General features: G+C 48.3%; 1 protein-coding gene across 1 annotated transcript; it reads right to left on the bottom strand.

The window, feature by feature from the left end:
• Positions 1-1,690: 1,690 nt before the first annotated feature.
• LOC109750108 (protein DCL, chloroplastic) lies at positions 1,691-5,511 on the bottom strand. Its single transcript, XM_020309064.3, has 3 exons — positions 4,832-5,511; positions 2,402-2,516; positions 1,691-1,960 (listed from the first exon to the last, which is right to left on the bottom strand). The coding sequence occupies exons 1-3, from the start codon at positions 5,227-5,229 to the stop codon at positions 1,787-1,789; spliced, it is 687 nt and encodes a 228-aa protein (XP_020164653.1). The 5' UTR covers positions 5,230-5,511; the 3' UTR covers positions 1,691-1,786.
• Positions 5,512-15,179: the final 9,668 nt, after the last annotated feature.

Below are 15,179 nucleotides of genomic sequence, written 5' to 3'. Positions count from 1 at the left end.
CTAAAACCAGCTCATCGGTGTTCATATCCCGGACTTGGCACTGATGCCTGATGCTCACATTTTTTGAATTTATTTCAGACTTTGCGGTGATATGTCCGTTCGGTGAGAAGGGATGTTTTCCTCGACTACGATGATTTTATCAATCCCAAGATATTGCTCATTCAGTATCCTGAAGGTGCTCATAAGGTAGGATGTACTGTGTGAAAAAAAACACCTGATGAGATCCTGCGAATCAATCGCGGTATCTCCTACAGCTTAGTTTAGGCTATTCTGTTTTCCAGAGGACGTGCTAATACACGAGAGAACGCGCGCGCCAATGGCGCAAGGGCAAGGTAGACAATGATAAATCACACACATCCTAGCCAGCCAGGTCAAGCCCGCTGGTTCACGTAGGCAGGCCAAATCTGTCAGCGTCCGCGCGTCTGAAGCCACACGCCACGCCCCTGTCCTTTGGCGCGTGCGCAAGGGCGATTCACCTGCGTTTCTGTCTACCTTCGATGGCGTTGAGAGACAGCAAGCGGCTCTTGGACGACACCAACCTCCCCCGCCCAGGAGGTCCACGATCCTGCCTGCGCAGTGTGTGGGCAAAGGCTGCACCTTGAGGCTAGAGACACACGTTTCCACGACTAGAAGAAACACAAACATTTGTTTTCTCCAGAGACAAAAATAAAGCATCACACTTGTGTTTTTCCCAACTTGGGCACTGGGAGCACGGCGCTGGCAACATTGGGGCGGAACGGAAGGAGATGCGGTCTGGAAGCCCAAGCATTTCAGCTGGAACCAACGTGGCAGGATTTGACTTTTCCCATTGGATGGTATTACAAAAAGAAATAGTCTGTTGCAGGCATATCATCTGCACACAGATTCAGGCACAAGGCAAGAAACTGACTCGGAACAAAATCACGAGGCACGGCGCAACATCACAAAAAGATCGCCGAATTGAGTTGGAAGTAACACAGGGCACAGGGACGCGGCTAATCTGCTCCCGAGCTCAAATGAGCTCGGGTGAACAGTAAAATCAAAACTAAATTAAAAAAATCAAAAATTCTAATTTTTTTTTAGAGAAACATTGACAAAAGTTCTAAATGCCTGCAAAAATTCGTCATGAAATCACATTCCTAGAAGGCGTGGCAAAAAAACAAAAACAGTACTCTAAAAAGCTACTTTCAAACGCATTTTGAAGCACTGAATTTGTTTTTTTTTGCCACGCCTTACAGGAATGTGATTTCATGATGAATTTTTGCAGGCACTTAGAACTTTTGTCAATGTTTCTCTCAAAAAAAATTGGAATTTTTTGAATTTTTTTCGATTTTACTGTTCATGCGGGAGCATATGAGCTCGGGATCAAAAGATGACTTTTGAGGGCACAGCACAAGATCACAAAAAAGATCGCCGATCGAGTTGGCATTGGAAATAACGTCCATTGGACATGTTGCCCTTGCTAGCCTCAGACTGGCTGGCATGCAGATGCAGCCCTGACAATGGGTAGAAAAGAGCTGCATTCCGAGCCAGGGATAAAAGATATAAACCACATATCTATACCTTCTGTGATCTTCACAAGACTAGCTTCATACCAAAAAGAGCACCCAAGCCCCAAGGGCCAAGGCTTATCTGCAATTGTGAGAATGCCGCAAACTACGTAACTATGCTGAGCCCGCTGAAAACTGTAGGACGGGTCATTCCAGACGAATTTTGGACGAATGCTAAATCACATGATATTAAAGGCGCGTGGACAAGATCAAAATCACAGAAATATTACACGAAAACAACCGTACGGATCACTAGTTCAGTAGTCTTGCCTCCTGCGGAAATGTCTGAGAATGAAACTGTCCGCGTACACGGGGTACTTTTGTCTTATGAGACCCTTGATGCACTTCCAGAAAGAAAAATCGACCTGCTCGCCGTCCGTCCTAACTATGAACAAACACCTTGAGTTCTCGAATTCTGGATGCAACCCTAGCTGCAAAATATATAGTACTAAATGTTAGTTAGCTCCCAGATGGACCAGATCAGAACCATATTTGACCTGGCAAATAAATATTCAAGACTCAGAGCTAGGCATCTGGCACCATATAAAAGTCAGACGAACACCTAAAATTCTCATTAAAATTTTGGAGGTCGGTATCAGAATAGATAAATTAATCATTCTGAAGTTTGCTGGCAACATGAGACTATCACCATAACACATCTGGACAACAGAATGTCAAAGTGCAACTAGACATATATATATCTAGAAGGGTTACAGAGAGTCCAAGCTCAAGACTCGGGACCAAGAAGACATATGAAGCTGACAAATTAACTTTCTCTGTCCTACAAAGTGCTGAACACAATGTTTTTAAAAAAGAAGTGCAAAGACAGTAACTTCAGCAATTCTTTTGTTACATTCGTTTGGAGTACATACCGTGATGTAGTCGATACCACATCCAATTTTCTTCTTATATTGTGGATGGTATGGAAGCAATCGTTCAAGAATTGCCTTTTCATGTTCAGGACTCAACCGCTCACCACTTGAGTACCTGCCAGAGTTTTAATATCAGTTCCTCTGTTATTCCAATATAACTGATATAACAAAAAATATGCAAGCAAGGTTCTTGCTTCTCTCTATAAAAAAAATGAACACAATAGAATCTGATTAGATCAAAAAAAGCTAAGAGAAGAAGTATTCTTGTATTTTATAGAGCCATGTTCTCACTTGGAGCCTACTAATTGCTGTGAGGCCATGGAAACACATGACACGCCTTATAATACAATACTATAACCAAATGGTACAATGACAGCTGCTGACTTATTGAAGTTCATCAGTCAGAAGCCATAATAACTGACAACATATGTTTTAAACAACAAAGACATGTCCTACTTCTTACAATAATGTATTGACATCATTAAATTAGTTATATGCTTATGACAGGAAGCATTAGATAGGTGTATCGTGCTCGGGTTGATTGTATGCAAAGACATGTAAGGCAGGCCAAAATTTTCTCAACACTCCTGTGTTTTGGATAGTGTGTGTAACTGATCAAAGTTTTCTCAAGTCTCATTTTCTGTCTGATGGAATCCGGAAGGCATGTGAAACAAGATAGATACAGTTTTCCTGTTATTGCTAATCCTTTGGGCGGATAAATGATACTCCCTACGTCCCATAATATAAGATGTTATTACAACCAATATGTGAGCATATTGGTTGTAATAACATCTTATATTATGGGGCGGAGGGAGTATCTTAGAAACATCACATTCTAATTGGTTGTCTGCATCCCTCCACACATGCATCAAGTGATACAAACACATGACACCATTCTGTATGTATGAATTAATTGACTTGGTTTATCATTGTTGAGGCCCCGTGATTGTTTGTATTGCAGATTGCAGTCTACCCCTTATGTTTCCCAGCAAGGAAGGAGCACCCTCAGATTTTTATTATTAATACTTACAAATTTTGTAAAAGGTTTTGCTATTTCCTGGAAGCAGGATGTTACATAATTTTGCCAGCACATATATACTGAGAAAATGATAATGTTTAATCAAGCATTAGGTGATAAGATGTCAAACATTTTAAAAGCACGTGGATATACATTTAATGATTAACGACGAAGTTTTATCAGTCTGCCTATGTCATCCCATTATATTCTTCACTAGTTTTTTTTTTTTTTGCGGAAATATTCCTCACTAGTTTGTAATAGTATAATTTTGAACAAACTCATTCAAACCCCAACAGAGTAATTAGCAATTATAGGTATGGCTTAGATTAGAACAATGTCGAGCCTGTGCCATTGGTAATTGCCGCCATGACCATACTCATGGCAGACATGAAGACGACAGTCCAGGGCAGCGGTGATCAGGGTTTTTTTCGAGAAAACGCAAAGGACCTTTGCGTTTCATTTCATTGAAAAGAGAGAGAGTTTGGAGCTACAATCCTCCTAGGAGGCGGTTTCACAGTAATCTAGCGGACACTAGTGTACATCCCAAGTGGCGGGCAGCACAACTCTAAGCCCTGTGGCGCCTGCATCAGCCCAAAGTTTGGCTTCGTCTTTGATTCTGCTCACGATGATGTGGATGGATGGTTGCGCACGATCGAAGATGCAGTCGTTTCAATGTTTCCATATCATCCAGGATGTTAGAAGCGTCGCGACTTGCATCCGCTGATGCGCAAGGGACTCCAAGTAATACACACGAAAAAACGCTCATTGAGCCGGGTCAAAAAACGGCTCATTGAGCTGTGTGTGGTGTAGGTGGACAGAGGGACCATCTGTAAGCCTACGTGCGTGAATCAATATATGGGGCTGAAATGGCTGAACATTATCTGTCAAATGATGAAATGAAACTCTGAATTCTCACCCTGTTATGTGAACTCTCAACCTTTTCCAAATCCTTCATTGTCTGCATCCATGAATTCTGATCCAACCGATTGGGGTATCACAAACAACTTGCGCGACCAACCATTAAACCGTTACATTCAACTAAGTCAATGCCTAGTAATCTCTACATAGGTGAATTTTCTGTCCAGCAACAAACCGGTTATAGACATGCCGCCATTATTCACCTTGAACTTAGTTCTAGTGTACATCTAGTCCTATGGGCAGTCGTCTAATTGTGCCTAAACACTCAAAGCATCCATTAGAGGGATCAGCTATTGACATTCCATGTTGATAAGTTCAGTTCGCACACCATGTGTTTGATAAATTGCATCAGGTTACAGCAGTGCATTTGCAGAGGGATTGACATATGATGCACAGGTGCTGCCATACTAAGATTAGTGTTGATTGAATTCACACTAGCAAATGAAATTAGGACGAACAATGGAGAAGAGGGTGAAGAGGGAAAAGTTGCCTACTTGCCGGAGTGGAGTATCATCCGCACGAAGCCGACGAGCGGCACGGTGTCCTCGAGGATGAGGTCCTCCCAGTCCACCCACTCCCTCTCGGGCCCCCTCCTCCGCCCCTCCTCGGGCGGCTCGTCGTCCACCGGAGAGCCCAACGAGGCGTCCGCGTCGGCCTCCCGCTCCTCGGCGGCCGTCGTGGCGGCGGCCGGCCGGCGCAGCATGGCCGCCGGGTCGGGCGGGGCCGCGCCCGACCTCACCGCCACCCCACGGGCGCGGCCGCGGCTCGCGAGGAGGGAGGCGTGGACGAGGCCGCTAAAGCCGGGGAGGACGAGTCGCAGGCAGGACACAGCGGGCACGGAGGCGGAGACGGCCGCCGCCATGGGGCGCGCGGGCGACGGGGGGAACTGCATGTGCGTGCGGCGGCGAGGCAATCGGTGTGGCGGCTTCGGGCGTCACCGCATGGTAGGACGGGCGCGGCGCGCCGTGGCGGGTGGCGGCCTCGCGCTGCGCGCGCGGCCGGAGGGTGGTGGCGGTGCTGGTCGGGGTGCTTCGCCCCCGTCGTCGGGTGGAGCGTGGCGCGTTGGTGTCGTGGTGGTGGGTAGTGTGGCTGGGAAGGAGTGAGCCGCGATGGTGCATGGAGGGGAGTGGATAGGTCTCGCCACGACGCAGTGCTGTGCCGGGGTTTCGGCCTCGTTGGCGTTTTCGTTCCCCAGAGTTTTGTGCCGTGCAAGTGCAACGGTTACTGAGGACTATACCTCCTCACTATACCTTGACTGAGAAAACCTAGGCCCGAGCCCGGCCCGGTCCAGGCGTCGGGCCTAAAATCCAGGCCAAGCCTGGCCCATCAGTCAAAGAGCCCGCTGGTCCTCGGGCGCGCCCTAGGGCTTGGTAGCCCCCTCGTGGGTCTTCTGGCCTCTTTCCGAAGCTTCGTGGTTGTCTTCTGGTCCAAGATAAATCCTAAAAAAAAAATCGTTTCGTTTGATATTGATTTTCTGTAAACGACAAAAATAAGAAGAAAAAAACATCAACTGGCATTGGGCACTAGGTTAATAGGTTAGTCCCAAAAATGATATAAAATAGCATATTAATGCATATAAAACATCCAAGATAGATAATATAATAGCATGAAACGATAAAAAATTATAGATACATTGGAGACGTATCAGCGCGACCCTGTCGGGCCTTAGGCTTTCACCCGAAGAGCAAATCTGAGGGTGTAGGAGGATGTCGGACTCCACGACGAAGGTTATTCGACGCCCACAGATGCCGACGCCGCCGGCCGGCAAGACCGAGCAAGCTTTCGCCCGGAGCAATCCGCCACCCCGACGCCGACGCAGCATGGCCGCCGGGTCGGGCGGGGCCGCGCCCGACCTCACCGCCACCCCGCGGGCGCGGGCGCGACTCGCGAGTAGGGAGGCGTGGACGAGGCCGCTAAAGCCGGGGAGGACGAGTCGCAGGCAGGACACGGCGGGCACGGAAGCGGAGACGGCCGCGGCCATGGGGCGCGCGGGCGACGGGGGGAACTGCATGTGCGTGCGGCGGCGAGGCAATCAGAAGGGCTCGGTGTGGCGGCTTCGGGCGTCACCGCATGGTAAGACGGGCGCGGCGCGCCGTGGCGGGTCGCGGCCTCGCGCTGCGCGCGCGGCCGGAGGGTGGTGGCGGCGCTGGTCGGGGTGGTTTGCCCCCGGCGGGTGGAGCGTGGCGCATTGGTGTCGTGGTGGTGGGTAGTGTGGCTGGGAAGGAGTGAGCCGCAATTGTGCATGGAGGGGAGTGGATAGGTCTCGTCTCGCGATGCCGTTGTGCCGGGGTTTCGGCCTCGTTGGCGTTTTTGTTTCCCAGAGTTTTGTGCCATGCAAGTGCAAGGGTGACTGAGGACTATACCTGCCATCCGTCGGGCCGGGCCTACCAAAGCCCGACGCAGAAAACCTAGGCCCGAGCCCGGCCCGGTCTGGGTGTTGGGCCTAAAATACAGGCGAAGCCTGGCCCATCAGTCAAAGAGCCCACCAGGCCTCGGGCCGGACCTCTTTCTTAAATTGCAAATACGACAGGCCCAAGCCCGGCCCGTGGGCAGGGTCGGGTCGGGCTTTTTCAGGCCGGTCGGGTCGGGCCGTCTGGGTGGGGCTGCGCATGGCCAAGTATAGTGAGGACCGAGGGAAAAAGGAGAGCAACTAGTTAACGAGCGCTCCTTGGGGAGCCTCGCAACGATCAGCGCCACTTGACGCGCTCTCAGCCATTCGCCACGTGTCGCGCTCTCGGCGCTTCCTCCGGATTTTTTTTCCGCACGCGTTTTCGGCTTTTAAACGGGTTTTTCGTCGTTTTGGTTTCCCACCGGTCTTTCCTAGTTTTTCGAGCAAAAAAAATTTAAAAAAAATTATTTTGCATGAGAAAACGCGTTTTTTCCTTGCGAGAGTCACGGTTTTTCTTTTGCGAGAGTCACGGTTGTGCCTCTCAGAAACGAAAAAAACGTGTTTTCTGTTCTTTTTTCCTTTCACGAGAGGCACGGGTGTGCTTTCGCGAGAGTCACGGCCGTGCCTCTCGGAAACGAAGAAAAAACGCGTTTTCTGTTTTTCTTTTCTTTCGCGAGAGTCACGGTTTTGCTTCCGTGAGAGCCACGGTTGTGCTTTAGCGAGAGTCACGGCCGTGCCTCTCGAAAACGAAAAAAACGCGTTTTCTGTTTTTTTTTTCTTTCACGAGAGTCACGGTTGTGCTTTCCCAAGAGTCATGGCCGTGCCTCTCGAAAACGAAAAAAACGCGTTTTCTATTTTTCCCCTTTCGGGAGAGTCACGGTTTTGCTTCCGCGGGAGGCATGGTTGTGCTTTCGCGAGAGTCATGGCCGTGCCTCCTCGGAAACAAAAAAACATGTTTTCTCTCCTTTTTTTTTCCTTCTGTGAGAGTCACAGTTTTGCTTCCGCGAGAGACACGGTTGTGATTTCGTGAGAGGCACGGGCGTGCCTCTTTCAGAAAAGGAAAAAACCAGTGCTTCCGGTTCGGTTTTTTCGTCTGGTTTTCGTGAAAAAAAGTTCGTCAAAACCTATTGTAAGGGCATATTTATCCCTAAGGTGTTTTGGTGACTGATGACAATGCTTTTGCGGACTAATCGTGTGCCTTGAGTTTCTCAGACGTTTCATCGCTAGGCACAAGACGGTTTGGTGCCCCTCGAAGACTATTGAAGATGGCGTTTTTCTACGTTTCTTTTCGGTGGATTTGAGTCGTAGGAAAGCCGTATTATTAAGAGGGGGTCCGCTTCGGAAAGGTTCGGGTGGAATCATCACGTACACGTTTTCTTCCTCTGCACCACCTTTCCCCTTGCGCTTTGGAGCATCCTCCGTTTTCCTCATTTCTATGCAAAGAGAAGGATTCCTAATGTTGCTGTCCTGGGGCATGCGGTAGTACTGCTCTACGGAGCGGTAGTACCGCAGGCCCCTGCGGTAGTACCGCACGCCCTTGCGGTAGTACCGTAGGCTCCCGCGGTAGTACAGCTCCTACGGAGCTGTACTACCGTGGCCTCAGACCAGACTCAGCTGCTCGTGCGGTTGTAGGGGCGGACGTAATTTTTTACGTCCGCGCCCTACGCGGTAGTACCGCCCCATGCGCGTGGTAGTACCGTGAGTCCTGGTCTGGCACAGCCACATGAGCGGAAGTAGGGGCGGATGTAATTTTTTACATCCGCTCCCTGCACGGTAGTACCGCATGCCATGTGCGGTAGTACCGTGTCGGATTTTTGCATTGATTGTTTTTCAGCGGAAGTTGGCACGGATGTATTTTTATTCATCCGCACCCTTCCCAGGCTAGTACAATCCTGCCTTGCGGTAGTACCGCAAGGGGGAGCGGTAGTACCGCCCTCAGCCCATGCGCTTCAGGTCTATCCTAGCTCCTGCCGCAGTAGCGGTAGTACCGCGGCCAGTCGCGGTAGTACCGTGATGCCTTGCGGTAGTACCGTGATGCCTTGCGGTAGTACCGCTTGTCTGGGGTGGTAGTACCGCACGTCGCGGGCTGGTTAAGTGGATAACGGTTGGATTTGGTTCCCCACTATATAAGGGGTGTCTTCTTCCTCTAGTTGACTACCTCCTCCAACCTTAAGCTCCATTGTTGCTCCAAGCTCCATTTTCGCCCGATCTCTCTCCCTAGCCAATCAAACTTGTTGATTTGCTCGGGATTGGTTGAGAAGGCCCCAATCTACACTTCCACCAAGAGAAATTTGATTCCCCCCACTAATCCCTTGCGGATCTTGTTACTCTTGGGTGTTTGAGCACCCTAGACGGTTGAGGTCACCGCGGAGCCATAGTCCATTGTGGTGAAGCTTCGTGGTGTCGTTGGGAGCCTCCAATTAAGTTGTGGAGATTGCCCCAACCTTGTTTGTAAAGGTTTGGTCGCCGCCTCCAAGGGCACCAATAGTGGAATCATGGCATCTCGCATTGTGTGAGGGCGTGAGGAGAATACGGTGGCCCTAGTGGCTTCTTGGGGAGCATTGTGCCTCCACACCGCTCCAACGGAGACATACTTCCCCTCAAAAGGAAGGAACTTCGGTAACACATCCTCGTCTTCACCGGCTCCACTCTTGGTTATCTCGTGCCTTTACTTGTGCAAGCTTATTTGTGTTATATCCCTTGCTTGCTTGTGTGCTTGTTGTTGTTGCATCATATAGGTTGCTCACCTAGTTGCATATCTAGACAACCTACTTTGATGCAAAGTTTAAATTGGTAAAGAAAAGCTAAAAATTGTTAGTTGCCTATTCACCCCCCCCTCTAGTCAACTATATCGATCCTTTCAATTGGTATCAGAGCCTCGTCTCTCTATTAAGGACTTTGTCGTCCGAAGAGTATGGTTGACACCGTAGACGGTGCAGAGGAGCACTCCGGTGTGAATCCATTCTCGTCTACGGCCGATGGGGGAACCGCGGTCTCTCGTGAGGAATTCAATGTGGCTTTGGACACATTGAAGACCTCCATGACGACCGAGGTTGAAAGCATGTTTAATAAATTCTTAGAAGGGCTTAAACTATCCACCGCACCGTTGAAAGTGGGTGATCCCGCTAACAAGGTGACAGATGCTAACTCCGACAAGGGGGAAGCTACTAGTGAGAAAGCTCCTTCTTCTAGTGGTAAAAATGGCACCGGCATCTTTGCCCATGTGGAACCTCCACCTGTCTATGGTGGACCGCTTCCTTCCACTCATTTGAATCATGCCGACCCTGCCCCTAAGATTGAGAAGAATGTGGAATTTGATTCTTGTGTCTATCGCTTTAAGCGTCATTTAAATCATGTGAATACTAACCTTTGGAGAATCATTGAAGAAGGTTTCTATCCGCATGACCGAAGCAACTTCACTCCTAGAGAAGCCGTGGATAATCAATTCAATGAGAATGCTCTCTTCATCATCCAAGAAGCAATTCCACCCGAAGATCTTCCTCATCTCCGGCCCTACTCCATGGCCAAAGATGCTTGGCACCAAGTTGTTTCTCTTTACCGGGGAAGTGCAAGCATTCAACGCTCAAACTATGAAGTGGTGCAAGATAAAGCCGATGAGTTTGCAATGAAAGAAGATGAAGAACCTCGTGAGCTTTATCAGAGGGTAACCAAACTCGCGGTTTCACTCCGAGATCATGGAAGCAAGGACACGGATGACAATTGGATCAAGCGCAAATTCCTCAAGGCAATGATGCCTTACCACAAAGCCATGTCCTCCGTCATTCTTAAAAGGCCGGACTTCCACACCTTGTCCTCAAGTGAAGTGTTGGATGAGTTTGTTGCTATGAGCATCTTGGACAAGACCGCCGACAATGCGGTGCTACGCTCTCAAAGAGTAAAGAAGCCCAACCTTGCACTAAAGGCCAATGTTAATATGGAGGAAGAGGACGAAGAGGAAGAAGAGGAGAGCAACCCGAAGATACAAAGTATGCCTATCATGAACACATGGCTCTTGCTTCAAGGCAATTTTGGAGCAAGAAGAACTCAAGGCCCAACTTCAACAAGAACAATTCAAGTGGCGCAAAGGTCAAGCAACGTGTGAGGACTTGCTATAGTTGTGGCAATGTGAGCCACTTTGTTGCGGAGTGCCCTTATGAGAAGAGGGAAGACAATGGTGGCAAGCTCATCCGAAAGGACAAGGCCAAGTCTTTCCCCAACAAGAGCAACTTCACCAAGAAGACTCCTCCCAAGGCATTGGTGATACAAGAAGAGTACAATGAGGATGATGATGATGAAGATGGTGAGCCGGTTGCCATGGCCTCCGTTGCCATTGCGACGACACCACGAGTGTCTCTCTTCGACTCACCCAATGAGAGCATCACCGCCAGGTGCCTCATGGCTAAAGCCACCAACAAGGTAACCCCCAGCATCAAAACTACCATCATTAATCATCCTTCTTTGACGGATGTCATTGATGAACATGAGGGAACTAATGTGGAGGAGAATGAGTTTGAGACCTTTATGGGTAAACTCAAGGGTAAATCCAAGAAGCACTTCGTTGCTCTCTTGGAACAACTTGGTGAAGCCAATGACATGATCGAGGCTCACGAAGATACCATCTCTAAGATGGAGGGGCGTAGTCGTGACTATGCCGATGAGATTTTGGATCTTTCCAATGCTCTTGAGGAAGAGCATGGTCTTCGTTTGGCTCTTGAGGAGTCACACAACGATGATCATGCTAAGTTAAAGAAAGATCTTGATCATGCTCTTGTTGTTTCTCGTGTGCTAAACTCCGAGAAGGCCAAACTTGGGGTTGATCTTGCTAGACTCAAAGAGGAGTTTGACATACTCGACAAGGCTCACAAAGTCTTGAAGGGTGCTCATGCTAGCCTCAAGGAGTCTCATGATCAACTTCAAGTAAAGCTAACCAAGGAGCAAGCCACATTTCCTCATATGGTGTTGATTGATAATGCAAATGCTACTAACCCATGTTGTGAGCATGTGCATCTTGTTGAGGAGAATGCTAAGTTAAAAGAGCAGCTTGAGAAAGGTCTTGTGTCATGCATACAAGGCGAGAAGAGCCTCAACGACCTTTTGAGCAATCAAAAGGAAGTTGTGGCCAAGGAAGGGATTGGGTACGCGCCCAAGTCCAAGAACAATAAGAAGAATGACAAGGCCAAACGACCTCCCCCTCTCAAGAAAACCTTTGTGAAGGAGGGAGAGGGTGCTACTAAGGAGAAGAAGAAGAACACCGTGAAGGGTGGTGATGCCAAAAAGGGCAACACTTCCCTTCTCAACAAAGCCGGCGACTTTAACCCTTCTTATGTGTTGTGTCGTGCTAGTGATGGACATGTTTATGCCAAATTTGTTGGTTCTCCTTATGAGTACATTGAATGGTCTATTTGGGTTCCTAAGACCCTTGTCACTAACATCGAAGGACCCATTACAAAATGGGTACGTAAAACCAAGCATTGATCTCTTGTAGGTGTTTGCTTCCGGTGGGGGATCATGGTTGCTCGATAGTGGAGCCACTAATCATATGACCGGAAGCAAGGATTTGGTGGTGGACGTTCACAAGATTCCATCTATGCCCACCAATGTCGAGTGGGGTGATACCTCGTCCTCTAAGGTATTGGGGCTTGGCAAGGTTGTCATTTCTCATGATCTCACGATCAAGAAGGTCATGCTTGTTGAGTCCCTTGCATACAATTTACTTTCCATTCGTCAACTTGCACTCATGGGCTTTGCCACCTTCTTTGATGTTGATACCGTGGCCCTCTTGTGGAGCAAGACTCTTAAAGTAGCCTTCGTTGGGCATGTCGAGAACGGTCTCTATGTGATTAACTTTTCGAAGCGACCCACTAAGACCGCGACATGCCTAATGGCTAAAGTTGATGTGGGATGGCTTTGGCATCGCCGTTTAGCCCATGTCAATATGAGATCTTTGCAAAGTATTCTCAAGGGGGACCATGTCCGTGGACTAACAAATGTTAGTTTTGCTAAAGATCGTGCTTGCAGTGCTTGTATCGAAGGAAAGCTACATGAGACGGCTCACCCTCCCACGACTATCATTTACTCGAAGAGGCCTTTGGAGCTCCTTCATTTGGATCTCTTTGGGCCTCCATCCTTTGATAGTCTTGGGGGTAGAAAGTATTGCTTGGTGATTGTGGATGACTATTCAAGATACACTTGGGTATATTTCTTCAAGAGGAAGAGAGAGACCCAACAAACCGTCATTGACTTTGCAAATGAAGCCCAACGTCAACACAATGCAAAGATCTTGACAATAAGAAGCGACAACGGCACCGAGTTCAAGAACTACACCTTGGATGAGTTTCTTAGTGATGAGGGGATCAAGCATCAATATTCCACACCATACACGCCTCAACAAAATGGTGTAGCGGAGAGGAAGAACCAGACGTTGATGGATGCGGCAAGGACCATGATGGCGGAGTTCAAGTCTCCTTACAACTTTTGGGCGGAAGCCATCAACACCGCATGTAATGCATCCAATCGGCTCTATCTCCGCAAAGGCTTGAACAAGACTTCATATGAGATTCTCACTGATAACAAGCCCCACCTCAAGTATTTCCGGGTGTTCAGGTGTAAGTGTTTCATTCTCAAGAAAGGTGTTCGGTTGTCTAAATTTGAGGCTAGAGCTTATGAGGGCATATTTGTTGGTTATGCTACAAACTCTCATGCTTACCATGTCCTTAATAAATCCACGGGACTTATTGAGGAGACGTGTAACGTGGAGTTTGATGAGAATAACGGCTCCCAAGTGGAGCAAAGTGGCACTTGTGATGTAGGTGATGAAATTCCTCCCCAAGCCATAAGAAGAATGGGAGTTGGTTTTATCCTACCCATTGAGGAACCCCTTGTGGCCGAAGGAGAAGGAAAATGCTCCACTCAAGTGGAGCCATCACCGACCCAAGGCCCACACGCTTCCGAAGAACAAAATGAAGGCCCTCAACCTCAAGAACAAGTCCAAGGGCAAGATCAATCTCAAGATGGTGTTGTAACATCAAGTGATGCCCAAGGTCAAGTTCTCTCCTCCGAGCAAGTTCAAGATCAAGAGCCTCCTCGAGATCAAGATCAAGCTCAAGACGGCGCTCAAGATGATCAAGTGACCGCTCCTCGACTCACCCCCGAGGAGGAATTGGAGTGTCGTGCCGCCAAGATTGCATCCAACCTCTCCACCAAGGGTCATCTCATGAAGAATGTGCTTGGGAGCATTCAAAAGGGGGTAAGCACTCATAGACAATTGGCAAACTATTGTGAACATCACGCGTTTGTCTCTTGTGTTGAACCCCAAAAGATATATGAGGCACTCGAAGATCCGGATTGGCTTAATGCCATGCATGAAGAACTCAACAACTTTGAGTACAACAAGGTGTGGAGATTGGTGCCAAGGCCAACGGGGAACCACAATGTCATTGGAACCAAGTGGATATTCAAGAACAAGCAAGATGCTCATGGGACCATTGTTCGCAACAAGGCAAGGTTGGTGGCACAAGGCTACTCCCAAGTCGAGGGTATCGACTACGGTGAAACCTTTGCTCCCGTTGCTCGCCTTGAATCCATTCGTTTGTTGATTGCTTATGCTTCTCATCACAACTTTAAGTTGCAACAAATGGATGTGAAAAGTGCTTTCCTTAATGGTCCTATTAATGAGTTGGTATATGTCAAGCAACCCCCCGGGTTCGAGGATCCCTACTTTCCCGATCATGTGTATCAACTCGATAAGGCACTCTATGGCCTTAAACAAGCCCCACGTGCGTGGTATGACCACCTTACCGAGTTGTTACAAGACCGTGGATTTGAAGTTGGGCTAATCGACCCCACTCTTTTTACTAAGAAGGTCAAAGGGGAGTTGTTTGTGTGCCAACTATATGTTGATGATATTATCTTTGGTTCCCCTAACAAAGCTTTCAATGAGGAATTTGCCGCTCTCATGACCTCAAAGTTCAAGATGTCTTCCATAGGAGAGTTGAAGTTCTTTCTCGGGTTCGATGTGAAGCAAAGAAGAGAAGGAACCTTCATCAACCAAGCCAAATACACTCAAGACATGCTCAAGAGATTCAAGCTAAGTGATGTCAAGCCGGCTTCCACTCCAATGCCTACCAAGTGCCAACTTGACATTGATCCCAATGGTAAAGCGGTGGATCAAAAGGTATATCGTTCCATGATTGGATCCTTGCTTTACCTTTGTGCATCTAGACCGGATATCATGTTGAGTGTGGGAATTTGTGCATGGTTTCAAGCCGCACCTAAGGAAATCCACTTTGTGGCAGTCAAGCGAATCTTTCGATATTTGGCTCATACCCCAAACTTTGGCTTATGGTACCCAAGAGGAGCAAACTTCAAGCTTGTAGGGTATTCAGACTCCGATAGGGCGGGAGACAAAGTGGATAGGAAGTCCACTTCTGGAGGGTGCCAATTTCTTGGTTGCT

This window comes from Aegilops tauschii, chromosome 6 (assembly GCF_002575655.3).
Source record: "Aegilops tauschii subsp. strangulata cultivar AL8/78 chromosome 6, Aet v6.0, whole genome shotgun sequence".
NCBI classification, from domain to species: Eukaryota; Viridiplantae; Streptophyta; class Magnoliopsida; order Poales; family Poaceae; genus Aegilops; species Aegilops tauschii.
This window is presented reverse-complemented; position numbering and strand designations above follow the sequence as displayed.

Coding starts and splice junctions, on each gene's coding strand:
- LOC109750108 (XM_020309064.3), bottom strand. CDS start 5,229: ATGCAGTTCCCCCCGTCGCCCGCGCGCCCCATGGCGGCGGCCGTCTCC. Junction 2,517..4,831: donor ATGATACTCCACTCCGGCAA/GTAGGCAACTTT, acceptor AAACTCTGGCAG/GTACTCAAGTGGTGAGCGGT. Junction 1,961..2,401: donor GTGGTATCGACTACATCACG/GTATGTACTCCA, acceptor TATATTTTGCAG/CTAGGGTTGCATCCAGAATT.